Source organism: Thermobia domestica, chromosome 5, assembly GCF_964235325.1.
Source record: "Thermobia domestica chromosome 5, izTheDome1.hap1.1, whole genome shotgun sequence".
Classification (NCBI taxonomy): domain Eukaryota; kingdom Metazoa; phylum Arthropoda; class Insecta; order Zygentoma; family Lepismatidae; genus Thermobia; species Thermobia domestica.
In genome coordinates this window covers 8763193-8778608 of record NC_137458.1, presented here as the reverse complement: position 1 = coordinate 8778608, position 15416 = coordinate 8763193, and the positions used below count along the sequence as shown (strand labels likewise).

The 15416-nt window shown below is 37.8% G+C and overlaps 1 protein-coding gene across 3 annotated transcripts in view; it reads left to right on the top strand.

The window, feature by feature from the left end:
* Positions 1–51: 51 nt before the first annotated feature.
* LOC145685713 (uncharacterized) overlaps positions 52–15416 on the top strand; it is a 33487-nt gene continuing 18122 nt past the window's right edge. For 2 of the 3 annotated variants that reach the window (XM_081758163.1, XM_081758162.1), the window contains exon 1: positions 52–311. In XM_081758163.1, coding sequence (XP_081614289.1) covers positions 198–311 — 114 coding nt within the window. In that variant the 5' untranslated portion in view covers positions 52–197. Of the gene's footprint in view, positions 312–11803; positions 11843–15416 lie in introns of those variants that run through there. The other variant, XM_081758164.1, reaches the window with a different exon arrangement.

Genomic DNA, 15416 nt, shown 5'->3' with positions numbered 1-15416 from the left:
GAAGAGTATTTTACTTGTGAATTATATTGTACTTTATTATTTCTGAGTTACTTATTTTTAATTCAGCGTGTAAAATTTCCATAGCGTCGTCAGCCAATCACAGTTTTATCGAGCTTCGGCACGCGCCATCTTCGTTTTTGAACAAAGACGGGAAAAGTGTGATCCGTGTAGTTGTCTTCAAATTTCTCTAGTAAAAAATGAGTTCTACAGAGAATAACGCAGAAGTAGCAGTTGATAAAGTTACAGAAAACAATGATAAGGCAGGAGGAGATGCAAAAGCAGACGTTAAGGGAACAAAAAGGCCAGCAGAGGTAAGTACTTTTGTTTTTGATATTAACATCATGGTGTACATATTGACGCCGCTAAGTGTTCTAGACATTACTCTTTCTTTGATACTACTTTAGGTATGCATGGTTCGGTAGGATGTACTGCAATATTTTATTAGTATTTTTAAGTGAATAGCATGTAGCATGAAGTATTTGTTGTAATTGTTATTAGAAGTTGCGGAAATACATATCGCCTTTTCGTTGCCATGTGAGAAAAAGCCGGGTAGCCTCATGAGAGATGTAAGTATAATACGTCATGTTTATATACTGTGTTGTGAGGGCATAAACTACTCAAAACTTGTAACAAAAGTTATAGTTGCGCTCGAAATAGCGTTTCTGTAGTTAAAATAGAACTTACATGGCGTAACTTAAGTTTAGTTTCTTTTGCGCGGTTCGTTGATGAGCGGCACCCGGCGAGAGGCTAGGATGTCGTGGATTTTGAACGTGGCGGTCTTTTAGTGTGTGGAACCTGGCGAAGGAGGCTAGGCTGGAATCAATAGCCGTGATGTTAATACAGAAAGTACCTTGTTGGAGATTATAGAGGTGTTTTACAGTTTTAGTAAATGTGAATCACGTGTTTTCTTTAAAAAGTATAAGTATGTTTTTAGGAGACAAGGGGAATTCAATATGATATTTCTGTTAATTTATTTCATACAAGTTCTTGATAGTCACCTTTCCTTGGCCGGGCGGGATTCGTGCCGCTAGGTAATCGTGCGCCCATAGTAGAAATAATATATAAATATAAATTTGAATCGTAATCCTTGATGTTTCATGTTTACAATTTTGAAACGTAAACCTTGGCTGTAATTGGAAGTACTGTATTTCTGAAGTGGGGGAATTTATTCAGTTTTCGGCTTTTGATGTCGATTCTCTTTTGTTTTCAATTCACTTAGCGTTCACACGCTGCCCAAGAATTGACATCAGATTCTAATTGTGTATATATATGAAACAATAGGTTCCGTTGTAGAACGGTGTTGACATTTTGTTTGATAGTATGTTTGTATTCTATTTCTAGTTACGAAGTATTTCTCGTTGGTTTTAAAGCTTAGCTAACATTGATATTAACTTCAAGAACAAATTGTTTCCATTTCCTGTTATAGTACACTCCGTCCCGTACTTTTCGTTTGGCTTGTTTAAATATATATATGCAGTTATTAGTAGAGTCAAGAGCTTCTTTTTCCAGAAGTAAATAGTGATAAAGTGTGTAGGATTTTTTTTTTTTTTTTTAATTGTATGTGATACTTAGATATCTGTTGATTTCACTCTAAAAGTAAGTGATTCAGGAAGTATGTGATGAGTGATTATACGGTTCTCGGGTTGAATGTCTGAGAGGGAATCAAGAAAGTCCAAAAGAGAAAAGTTTTGATTTCGTATTGTAACTTAAACTAATCTGTTATTCACAATAGTCGTATAGATCGTTCTGGAATCATAACTTAACCTGATAGTAACAAGACGTTACGTTGTAACGTTTCATGTTTGTTGAAACTTGCTTGTTTGTACAGTGTGTGGACCATTTCTACGACATATTGACCTAGGATTAGGCTGAATTATCGTGCTTCGGACGTCTACTGAGTACTGCTATAAAAGTGTACTATTGTGTATTCAAAGCACTGGCCTTCTAAATTAGAAGATCTTTTTGTCATATTGTGCCTACATTTATCGTGTCGCGTATATTTGTGCAAAAATAACTAGTACAGAAGTTAAAAGAAAGCCGCAAATGTAGTCAATTGTAAGTGAATTTTAAGAGAAATCTTCTGTTCAGTTAATTTGGTGCCTTAGTGCTTCTTGGTAACAGGTTCATCGCAGTTACGGGAATTCTGTTGCAGGCTTCGTTTTGTTGTATACCTAGTTTGTTTTGATTAGCCGGTTTTGTTTGTTGACAATTTGCTCGGACAGATTCTGTGATCTGATTTTTTTTTTTTTTTTTTTCTTTTCGATTCTCGTACAATCTACGTGATGATCTCACATAGTAAGGAGTGTTACATAATTTGATAGGGTAAGATTTCTTATTACAAAGATTTAGTTTCAGTATTAATGAACTTAGACAAATAGTTTGGAAGGTTAATGTTAGGCAAGTTTCGGTCCTGAATTACACTAGACCCACGTGAATGAGTTTTCAAAGTTGTATTACTCTTTGTTGTAGTAGTATATCTTCCCTAGAATTGCTTCTTTCATTTCCGTTGATTACTGTTAACTGTTAATCACATATTTTCAGAGAATAACGAACTTCAACTTCGCGCTTTCTTTGCTCTTCAGTAGTTAGGCCTACGTATTAATATGTACTGTATTGCTGCACAAAATTAATACATTCAAGCTGTTAGTGTTGCAAACTACGCACTATTCAGTAATAACAAAATCATCGATTATTTGTTTTCATGTTTACAACCAATACTATAAACAAACTCTGTATTACAGTATTATGTAAGTAAACTTTGAGGATTGAATCTCCCTTCAAATAATGTCCCACGGACATACGACATTACAAAACGCATGTGAATATACTTCATACCTGTGCTAGTTTGCCACGGAAGTGAATACGTGCATAAAGCATGAATCTTATCAGTCATGGTAGGAGTGCAGCAGGGAGGTCCGAGGGGTTGTTTGCAAGAAGCGCAACATCGATGGTGGGTGTAGGTGTAATCGGATATAGTGGCAAGACATATCGTATGAAACTCATTACTTGTTTGTTTCCCAACTTTGGGACAGTATTGTGATCTGTACTGCCTTCTTATAGCATTTGATCATCTCTTACGTAGTACGTGGTAAAAGGCACATTTTCCATTTCATATTTCTGCAATGGTATACATGTAAGAGAAAAGATCCCGATGGCAGAACTTTCTCTCTCTGCGATTAGCGTTTGTAAGTTTTTTTTTTTTTTTTTTTTTTTGAATTCTACGCAAAAAAAAAAAAATCCGTAGAAGAAAAACTTGTGATTGTTAAAAATACGCTTTATGCGGCTGAGAAAACAGTTCAAACTATATTTATACGAGTCGTCCATGCATTTAAGGAATCTACTCGAAAGTTACAGTATCTAGGCTATATAAGGAACTGGGTTTACGGCTTAACGTGGGTACAGGACAACATGAGTTCCCAATTATTTCGTAGTGCTTTTTTATGCTGTCGAACGATTGACCTTGCCTTTTGTGTGGCTTTATTGGACAGGTTGTCTGATTTTTGTCACTTCCACTTAAGTGCAAGGATCTAACTCAATATTATCGGTTTTAAACCGTATCTGCTAGGCACAGAAAGAATAGCTCAGTGTATGTTTCACTTTTTCATGTACATAAGTTTTCATCCCCTATGTCTCTATTTGCTCTTGAGAAACGTAAACCAAATTTGCGATATTCGGTAATAGTATACATGAGAACCCCCTGATCTGAGTTTCTTCCGTGTTCTATTACCAATTCTACATGAAATACCATATTTTTTTTTTTTTTTTTTTTTTTTTTTTACGCAGTGCAATAGTAAGAAGTATCCATGTGCACAAGACATGCGATATGCGTTAAATTCCTCCCCCCACACATACATAATCATAGATAAAGTACAAGGGCACTACACATGCAGATATAAAGTGCAGGTGCGTTCTTTTGTATTTTCGTATCAGTCGATAAGTAAATAAAAGTCACTTTGTTACCCCCTTTGTAAATTCGTACATACTCAATGAATAATCCCTAAAAGTAGGAGCGTCCTGCTCCTTCGGGAACTGATGCAGTTTCATGTATACTATATCCCGAAATTCTTTCATATGTCAATACAAAACATAATTAATGTACGTTCTGGCTGCTGCCCATGATTTTGAAATCCAGCAGAAAGGTGAGACACATATACTGAGGGAAATACGTCGTGCTTAACCTGGACATTTCGAGGAAAAGTCTTGAATTTGGTGTTATTCTTAAGGCTGCTCATTGAAATATGGATTGCATAGATTATAGTACGTTATATAATGTTAAATAAAAATAGTGTATTTCATCTGAAATTGTTGAACGGAAGGGGGGGGGGGTCAGTTGTACAGCTTGTTTCAGTGTTCGAGCAGTAATACAAGGTTGCTCTGTGGGAGCCAGTTTTTGTGCTTCCATGATTGTAGGTGTTCGTTCTCGCATAGAAAATAAATTTGAATTATATAGACTATTATTGTGACTGTTGAGACTACATTTGCAGGGATCAAACCTTTTCTGAATTTGCTGTTTTTCGAATTCGCCCAGGTTTTCCTATTATCCGTGTGAAAGAAAACTGCAAATTATTGCTGTTCTCGAGTTCCAATTAAATGTGTATTTATATGGTTTGCAGTACAGGTGAAGTAATGTTTAAAATTTCATTTTAATCAAAAGACCCTGTAATAGACTGGAGTTCACATTTCTGTTATTGTAGTGTCCAGTTTTCTGTGGGAATATGCATAATAAATACGTATTTATATTGCATAAACAGGGATATTCCTAGGATCCACCCTATTCTCAAGATTTTGTATTAGAGACCTATTTACATGAGAGGGATGAATAAATTGTTTTCACTGAGGCTTCATGAAGTAGGTATGTTGTAGGTGTAAAAGATTCTCGTTATTTAAAATCACTTTGTCTCCAGATTTGAGATGTAGAAGAAGTAGTAGTTACACTAGAAAGATAATTGTTACCTTAATGCACGTAAGTTGAAGGTAGATAAGGCAGTTCCAGTCTGAAAATCTATCCTAGGGTCCAGCAAATACCGTCCAGTGTCGTATCTTGGTCTTATTAGCGCACTACCTTGGAGTAAAGGGTATTTGGACATACTATAAGAAGCCAGAGATAAGTTCTTGCATCTGTAGTTTGAATGGTAAATGCGTGAAGAGTTAGTTCGGGGCGCCTAGGTAGCGGGATGTTGTGCTATGAGTTAAGATTGGGATGTATAAATTCAGAATGGGATGGGTTCAGGTTGTAGACGTAGAATGGAGGGAATATACTGCATGGTATTCGGCAGATTGATAATTTAGTTCATTTTCAGTTTAACATGCCTTTCAGCGGCGAGGCTATATGAGACTGTACTTACTGATTAACGTGGAATCCGAATCACATGAGCTCTCGCCGGGAATCGAACCCGGATCTCCCAAGCCAAAAGGTTAAGGTTGCATGTGGTCCACTGGCAGAATTTGACTTGTTGGTAGACCGTAGGCTGATTTTTTTTTGGTGGGGGCGGGGGGGGGGGGTAGGTAAACTAGCTGGTGTGACGGGAAGCCTTGGCGTGCGTTATGTAGCTTATTTCTTGTGCACAAAATTGTAATTGGAGTAAAATAATTACAATCACTACCAGATACGATTAATTTGTAAGTGTACACTAGCCTGCGTAATTAGGGATTAAATTTTATAATTCCATTTACGCAGTTCTACAGATGTTCGTCCTAATTACTCCAACTTCTCGGACGCTTTTAAAAATTTCATTCCATCTTGCATAGTTCCAAGATATTACACAATCGGCTTAGCAAAATGCAAACTAATGAAATGAAGTGTTCGATATGATGTTCCATGATTCAGCCCTTTAGGCTGAGACATATTATTAATGGAAGTGAATGATTGAGTCTGTGGGAGGAAACTGGAGAACCTACTTATACGTAATGTTGTCCACAAATATATCACCTGGGATCTTGCCGGGGCAGCCTTTATAGTAGGAATTTGATGTGAGGGAATACTTGGCAATAGCCCTTATAAATAGTTTTAGGCTATAATAATTGGTATTTAAGAGTTTTGATAAGAGGTCATGTTAGAAAATGTCAGGTGAACAAGCTTGTTATTCGACTGGATGTGCAGTTTATCCATTGTTGAATTTTCAGGCAGATTTGCTGTAATAGACGGTCATTTAGTGCGGATCTCGGTGTATCTTTGTGATCAGGGATCGAGTATTTACCCCAATAAGTAAAGGTCTATTGCAGCGATTTTATAGTTAGCGCTTCAGGTATGTTTATTTTTCCGAAAGTATAAAGGCCTTATTTCCATATATCACTAAGAGCTCTCCACTCATAAATAATTATCTTGGCTGCGTCTTGCTAGTGTGGGTTAGTCTGGAAGCAGGAGTGTAAATTGAGGAATTATTTTGAAATGGCCGGTACCATTTTCTGAAGGCTTGAGAAAAGTGGGGGTTCATTTCTCTCAAGTAATTGGGTGACTTTTTGGGTCTTTCTTATGCCATGCCAGTCGATATGATTTATTCTTTGGAAGCAGGCAACGGCTATTACTTCTACCTAAGTAGTTAAGTGTGGACTCAGAAAACGGGAGGTTACGGCTAGACTAAATAGAACATTTGTTGGGCCTCGTTTGGTAATTGTCAGTCGTGAAGTTCGTTGTGCCACCATTCTACATTCTTCACTAACCTTCTGGAGTGTGGCATACTGAAATTTGTGGAAATCTTGCAAACTAGTGGTAACAATTCATGGTAGGTTATTTTTAGTACAATATTATGCAATAGCTTCAAGACGTCGAGTATGAATATTACTAGTATCTCAACAGGAAATAACATGCTCAGAATTCTACTGCTCTTTCTTCGTAGTAATTAGGTTCTGTAATTCATATCTTCACGGTTGGTGTACTTGATATTGGTACACGTGACTGTTACCTCAGGTTCTGGTGCGATTGATTCCTTCGGTGAAAACCAATGGTTCGGATTCCATTTGACTAGTAAAAGTTGTTCTTCGTGTACGTAATCATAAGGATAAGTGATTCAGTTCATTACTGTCTGCGTTCTAATATATATTTATGTAGCTATGACTTGCTTCCGAAAATCAATTGTCTGTACTACCATGGATGGTATACTACGCATTCTAGTTTGCTATGAAAACCTAAGTCTTTAGTCTGTTAGTCATGATATCTTTTAATTACTTATACTCTTATTTCAGTTCTCAAATACCGTAACTTCAAATTGGAAATTTCCTTTTAAGTTTATAAATAAAACTTCGGAAAATTTTAAGAGAAATAGCAGTTTTCTAAAGCTGTCAGTAAAAAAAGTTGCCGGCAGTACATACCGGGAAGAATAGAAAAAAAAAACTTGCTATGTATCGTTAAGTTATCCTGGCAGACACCTTAAGGATAGGCCACGGACTTTAAATATAATTTTTGGAATTGTTTTAATTTTATGCAGAGGCTTAAGAGGATATCAGGTATCTGCTTTAATAAACAAAGTTTTGATGTGTCCAGCTGTGTGATGGGGAAGTACAGGGTCAGGTAAAATGATTTTGGTACTCTGCGAGACGTCGGGCTTGGTTGTACGTGTACATTAGGTTTAATATGTCTGTAGTTCGGATGACATGGTTTAGAAGTTAAGGTTTGTGTATAATAATAGTTCCTTCGATAGTATTAATTTGATTGCGTCCAAAGTCTATCTTTTGTAGGAGTAGCTATTTTTGTGTCGTTACGCGAGCGAAAGCTTGAGGAAAGTTGAATCTGTTGACAATAGAGGCGTTGTTTACAATAGAGTAGTGAAAACTCGAGTTTATAGTAATGTGAGTGCTTTTGATCATCGATTTAATTGTGGATCTTTGCAGTTTCGAGCTCCTTCGTGGCTAAGCGGTTAGCGTACGCAGCTTTGGCGTGGCAGATCCGAGTTCGATTCTCGGCGGGAGTTCATGTGCTTCGGATTCCACGTTAATCAGTAGGTGCCGTCCCATATAGTCTCACTCCCAAAAGGAACGTTAAACTCGCTATCAGCTTACTGAAAAATTTTGTGGATAAGATTAAAATCTGAATGATGTAAGTGTCTGTAATTATGCAGAGAAGGACTATACTAGCATCATTGCCATCCTTTCGGTCTGTGTTTCGTGCAGGTGCACATAGTTACATGTTCGGCTTATCAAATGCTCGTGGCTGTAGAAACCAAATCTTACAATTAAGTTTCGGTTGTTAGATTCTGGTCAACGGAAAATTATATGTTCTAATCTGTAATTAGTCAAAACTATGCTTCGAATATTTGAGAAACTTCACAAACTCTTGCAGGAAGACAGGTGGATTGCATAGATCCACTACCAAAATTCCATGTTGAAAGATATTCTATCGGAGTCGGGGTAGAAAGATCCTCATACCAATTTAAACAGGGTATAATGGTTCATTCCTTGCGATTGTTTTTTAAAATGTGCTAATTGTGCACTTTTTCTAAAATTTCTTTTATGGAGAAAAACTTCGTCGCTTTATAATATTGTTTAATGCTCTTTTGTTTTGAAAGTCGGTTTGGTGTATGTAATGATTCATCCTACTGTGCATTTCTGTAAAGGAATGTTAACTATCGTAGGCTTTCGTGAGGAATGTTGAAGTAGCTCCGTAAAATTTTTTCTCCGTAAAATTACGTAAAATTTAGTTCAAACGACGTGCTTGAATTTTAATTCACAGCTTTCCATTTTCATATTCGGATTATCTGTGGACTTTGTTTTCAAAGAGGTACAGTTGCTCCTGTTCTGTGTGTGTTATAACAATTTCTATTGGTTAAATCCGTAGAAAGATCAAGGTCGTTTTAAAAGGCACTTTTGATAGAAGTGGCTGCCTTCAGCGCGTTTCCTTAGTTCCGTGGTAGAATATTGTAGATGGCTCTGATGTGACTTGTTGGGATTAGCCTTGTTCAAGACCAAGGCCAAGTACAGCAGTGAAGTTCACATTCAGCCATTATGAAGTTGGCACACAAAGCTTTCGCGTCTTTCTGTCACAAGATAGAATGCGAATTGCGTAAATGTAGTTCGGGTCTTTTTTTTTTCCTCTAATCTTTTTTCGATGGAGAGGGAGGAGGTAAGATAGGGGTTCACTGTTCTTGGTTACATTCCAATGATTATCGAGTTGCATTTTTATTATTGATAGCAGTTATTTCATGCGATACTTTCATCTGCATTTTGTTCTTGATTTCACATATAAAAGACTCCTTGCTTCTCTAGTGTATTGGCTAGCGTGTGTGCCTTGCAGATCCCGCATGAATTACAGTGGTTCAAATCCTATTTCAAATTTCTTCTCTGGGTTCGCTGCTGACATGATAAATATTTAATCAATAAATGGTAATTGGAGCAAGTGATTTTCACGCAATTTATTTTTGTGATGTTTTATGGGCTGGGAATGACTGGGAAAGCGATTATTTCATTGAGAGGTCGCTGTGGCTCAGTGGTAGAGCATTTACTTCTGGTGCATGGGGTCCTTGGTGCGGTCCCAACTCGCGCCGGTTGGGCTTTGTGGTGGACAAATACTGTGTGCGTGGAGTTTCTCGCACTTTTCATTTCACCATTTCATTCATTTCTCATCACTGTCTCCTTTAGTCTAGCCGGCATAGCCGTGGTATGTAATACTTATTATTTGTATAAGTGCAACTACGTATATGTTGAACCCGATTCCCTGTGGGAGCTCATTTCTTCATTTTTAAGTATGTATCGGCGGTGAACGAGTATACGAGGATATGTATCGGGTACGTTCTCACTTTGTTTTTGGGTGGTCCTTGGTTCAAATCTCGTACCTTATCACCTTGTTCTATGTAAATGTTGAAGTGATATGTTAGTGGCCGGTTTCCTTCGAACATTCCAGCAAATTCAGTTGATAAGTTGAAGTTATATTTAGGAGACATTGGGTGCAGAAAGCAGATAATTGTTGCACAGTAGTGGTATTGGGGTTGTTAATCCAAGATAGTCCTTGAATTGGTGGTTGAATTGTAGCTTCCGTGAGTTTTTCAGTATTTGTTCCTAATATTAATCATTTCACTTTGGGAGCCTGTAGTGGGAATTGCAGAATCAAGATACGAGTAGTTCCGTGATGAAGATATCTTTAATTTCTTCAAATGTGTCGATAATCTAATTTTGTTCCGCGGATCTACAAATTGAAGGTTAACAAATCGATCCCACCGTAGATTACATGAACGTGATCACGGACAAAATCGAAATAGTGGGCAATAGTTGCATGTTACTACGTTTTTCTTGTTCTAGGGAATAGTTGCTGCATAGATAGTACTTTTCGGGCTATGTATATATAGCCTCCCAGCGTATACGGATTCGTATTTGACTCTATTTGCGATGATGAATAATGAAAAAAAAAATTTTCAGTTTATGTCCCACGATAATGCCATGTGGGCTGAAGGAGACGATGATGAGAAATGAATGCAGTAATGGAATGAAGTAAGAGGAAACGTCCACCACAAAGTTCACTTTACATCAGTGGTGATCAAATCAGGGGCCCCACCTACGTATCAGAGGTGAACCTTTTACCACTGAACCATCGCAGCCCATAATGTATAATGAAAGACTGGAGTAACCGCTAGGATAAGAACGTTGAGGCGAGACGCTATTTTTCCATTGCAAACCTAGTTGACCGGGGATTGAACGCTTTACCTCATCGAAGCTCCAGGGGTAAGCGCTTTTCCGCAATTTAGACAGCACCTTGAAACCATTTGGGAATAGTGTGAATGGGTACATATCTAAAAGACTAGACGATAGCGAAGGAAGCTGTCGATTTAATTGGTCCACTTCCCGTGGGGTCTTAGTGTGGTTTGGATACCACGCGCTGAGCTCTACCCAGGGTCGCCTCGTTTGCCACCGTAAAAGCAAGAGAGTTGCAATTTTCGGGCTCGTTTTCAAGAACCGAAAGTTGCTTGAGGGTAGTCGATTGTCTAAATTTGACTTGGTTCGCAGTTGGTAAAATCGAAAGGTCATCGATCGTTTCTGATATTCGCAAATGGTGTAACTTCCTTGCTGTTACCCAGAACCACCCTGGTGTGCCAGATGAACCTTTTCCTATCGTTTCCAAGGTGTTGATTTTAAGGGTTAGTTAACTCGGGCAAAAATAGTTATGGCAGACCAGAGTGCTTTAGTTAGTGTATCAGCTCTTATTTCCTATTATTCCATAGTTTTCTCCTGAAATTTATTCTTCCACCAGAGTAACATCTTAGAATTGATAATGTAACTAGTTACATTCGACTGCTTTTGGGATAGTCCATTATTGTATATTTCAACTTTATTTTTACTGGCAAAACTTCGAAAAGTGAGTTGCTCTTGTCATCCGCCAGGTGTCATTAGTTCTTGCTTCGTGCATATTGCGCGTGTAACTTGCCGAGTCTCTGGATTTTTGGCGGCAGCGTTTGGCTGAAGTAACTAATCAGAATGAACCTCTGTGCAGATGTACTTCATTTTTTGACCAATACCTGACGAGCAAAGCCGGCCGGCTCTTGTGTTGTACACTGTTCTATTGAGTCTTATGTCCGTTGTAGTAACCTTTCGCTTGTGGAGAAACAAGCGTGGGGTATGTGTGACGAAAGCGCTGCGATCGACCAGCCAGCGAATCAGAATCGTCCGTTGCACTCCTCGATGTTGTGGTGGGGATGAAGAAAGCCCAGAAAATGTAGCCTCGCGACGGGTCCTCGGAAATCCACAATGTCTTCCTTGGTTCGCTTTCATTTTATCATGGAGCTTGGAATAACGAGCTTTGCAAATTAGTGGATGAGGCAGGCGGGGAGTTCGAAAATTTACAAGAATCTAGGCGCAAGGAATGGTTCAGTTTCGGGTTTCATAAGTCATAAGTGATATGAATCTGTACTGTGAACAGAGGGTAGGTAAGACATTTAAAAGAATGATGGGATTCCTTCCAAAGTTCTTGTCATTTAAATTGAATGCCGGGATTTGGTTAGTTGATCGAGGTGAACAATCGATTGTGGAGCGTGGAGAGATCGATCGATTTTTCCGTATCAGTATTATTCAATGCGAGGGAATGAGATGTCGCGAGATGAGGAGCGCAAGACTTGTTTTGACATCTTTCGTAGAAGAGGGAGAGGTAGTTCATTGCTCGAGAACAGCACGTGAGCAAGAGGCGGGGAGTAAACTTGGTTGGAAGGTCACCTATTGTAGGCGAGAAAGCACTACGCGGCTTAATTCATACATAGGCATTACGAGGTAATCAAATATGTAACAGACTTCGTTTCGACATAAAGTGACAGCAAATGTTAGGTGATGCAGTTTGTACTCTGACTCACCGTAATTCCATTGGGAACGAGCGCGTGGGAGCCAGGCGAGTTACGAGTATTTGAGGTAGGCCAGGGACGCTTTTTTTTTTTTTTTTTTTTTTTTAATCGTCAGCATTTAATTATTTAACATCGGTATTTCACAGGCGTCGCTGTTAGGCATTCATTTGTATTTTTCTACTTTATCTTTTGTTGCTGTCAGGTTTTACGTATAATTACTGCGGATAAAACTGGTTTATTCGTTCGGGTCTCCCTTTATGGATTTTCTTCACCCCCGACCTCCTCCTTTTTTTGAACAAAGTAAGAGTAATGCTAAAATGCAAATTACGTTTGGTGATATTTATTACCAATATTTACCATGCTTTGTTTTCCACCTCCTTTTCTCGGAAAAGGAGAAAAATCTTTCCTGGTAGAAGAAAGCAGTTTGTTTTACAATTCACTGAGTGACAGCCTTTGGGAGCCAGAGCGTACCACCCGGCTTGTAGCACTCATGCCTTTGGTGATGTGTGGTCAGTCCACCGGCTCTCCGTGCCGTTAACATTGATTATAATTCCATCCTTATTTCCTAGGAGAATTGTGGCGAAGGGTTAGTGTACTCATGTTTGGCGTGGGAGACCCGTGTTCGATTCCCGTCATGAGTGGTTCGGATTCCACGTTAATCAGTAGGTTCTGTCTCATATAGCCTCGCTGATGAAAGGAGGCGTTAAACTCAGAATGAACCTCTTCTCTCCTCGGACCAATCCCATCCTCGCTTGTCTCAAAAAAAAACTATTTCAATGACAACTGTTTCTCATTGCATAGGGAAATTTTAATTTGCAGTCCTACAATTATTTTAAAAAGTGATTAAGTAGGGATGATATATATGTGAACGTGTTCACTTTGCTTTTCCTTTTTGTTTTATATGTGTAAACTCGGGTAACAAAACAATTTTCTGTATGAAGTTTTCAGTTATTCTGTTGTATTGCGTGCACTCCTTATTTTGCAACTTAGTTTCCCAGAACCATTCAGTACATTTGTGGGGTAGTACACTCAGCGTCTTCTCGAAGATTAGCTGTTTGAGTGACGTGCAAGTTCGGGTTTACCATAAGTACGCTACGTTCATGTTGGAGTCGTGGTGTGTAACTCGAAGTTCAGTATTTGTTATATTATGCTTCTCATTTCGGACATTAATTTGCCTGGGTTAAGTGATTCGTTATAGATAAACCATTTCCGCTTGAGAAAGACAAAATGCGTGGAATTCAATTATAATTGGTCTTTCCAAGTGGTAATATGGGAGAAATAGACTAGCGTGTATAGACTTAATTTTTAACTGAAGAATGGTTCGTGAAGTGGTAGAACCAGAATGAATCGACAGTATTATTATTATTATTAGAGACCGGATGTTAGGCAAAATGCCTATTCTTTAATATTAAAGATATGGTCAAAAATAACGTTTTAAAGTTTTTATAGGTGGTTATAGTTTCAATTTAAGCCAACTTTATTTTGCCTATTTGGCCCCTTCCTGCCTAAATAATTGCTTTAGTGCCTAATGTTGCCTATTCTATGCATTTTCTTCGAAATAAGGCTTTAGTGGTAAAGATATATAATTTAGTATCTCATGAAAGGATTTTGCCCCTTCGAAAAATAAGTGTTGTTTGTAGTAATAAGATGTAATAAAACTTTGGACTGCTATGTGTACTAATAAAGTGCTGTAAAACTTTGGACTGTTGTGTGTACTGATTAAAATGCATAGAATTTGGACTGTTATATGTAGTGATAAAGCGCTGTATAGAATGTATTTACAAAATACACACGGAAGATATGTCAACCTTCGTTTTTATATATACATTAAAAGATATTAACAAACAGGTATGTTCCTATATTCTTTGAACAATGTCTATGACTTGAATTTATTTTTTTAATTGTATTGAGTATTTATCTTCGTTATTTCGAGTTACACTTTAGTGCCTATTTTACTGCCTATTTTTTAAATTTTAAGTGCCTATTTGCCTGCCTATTTTCTAGGTTTTTAATGCCTAAACATCCGGTCTCTAATTATTATACAGTAAAGGTTATGGCTTAAGTCTAGAGTGCTAGGAGACATTGTTGGTATGTAGGTTGAAAGAATGTAAGTGTAACCTGCGAGTGTTTTTGTGGAGATTTGTCCGGTAGTGGATTCCCGGAACCTAACGTAGTCGTATTCTCGGATTCAGTTATCGATCAGTTTGTATATTTTCATTTTGTTGAAGCTCAGCGTCTCGTTTGAGTACTATCACAACATTTGCCTGGTGTTATGAAGGAAGCTACTACAATTTTTGGTGAGGACTGCTGGCCCCAGGATTTGAATTGATTTTATTTCTATTCAGTATTAAGTGATTTCTTTTATCAAAACTCGTGTGTACATTTGCGCTCTTAACTACTTCGTTTCACCATCAGTCACTAGAAGTGTTAGAAATCCGCCACTTTCTGTAAACGTTAGTCACTAGGATGCGAAAACCAATAAAATGAGATGATTTCCTCCAATCGATTAAGTGTCCCAAGAATACATTTCATCTGTCCTTTGTTCTCTCTCAAAACCGGAAGTCATAGAAATCCACCTCAACTTCTGTTTTAATATTGATCTACGTAGCAGGGTTGGCAAAAACCATGGTTTTTATTTAAAAAACCAAAAAAACCGGTTTTTTTGGTTTAAACCAGGTTTTTTTGGTTTAAACCAGGTTTTTATGGTTTAAATGATTTGTTCTATATATTCATATCATATATGGACAGAAATAAGTTTGTTTTGCCTTGATGTTATTATGCAACAACCGGGTTATGCTGGAAAGGGTCACATAAGCTTAAAGCGGAATAAAAACCGCTTCTCGAGTTACATCCGAGAGAAATTGTCCTCCATTTGAACTCGGAACCAGGACTAATTGGCCACAAATGCGATACGTCTGCCGACTCACTCACGAAGGAATCCTGATTAAAAAAAAAAAAACGTTGTACTGATCTTTACATGCTTCTTAATATAACTGTCAAGAGTCATTTCAGAAGGACAAAAAGATAAACAGTTGCACAAGTGAAACCATTACACAGAATTAATTACATATGAACAATTTCAAAGTACGACGGAGTACAGAAGAACTAATCTAGTTCAAGTTAGTTAACAACGACTTTTATTGGTCCAAATTAAAGAAATACACC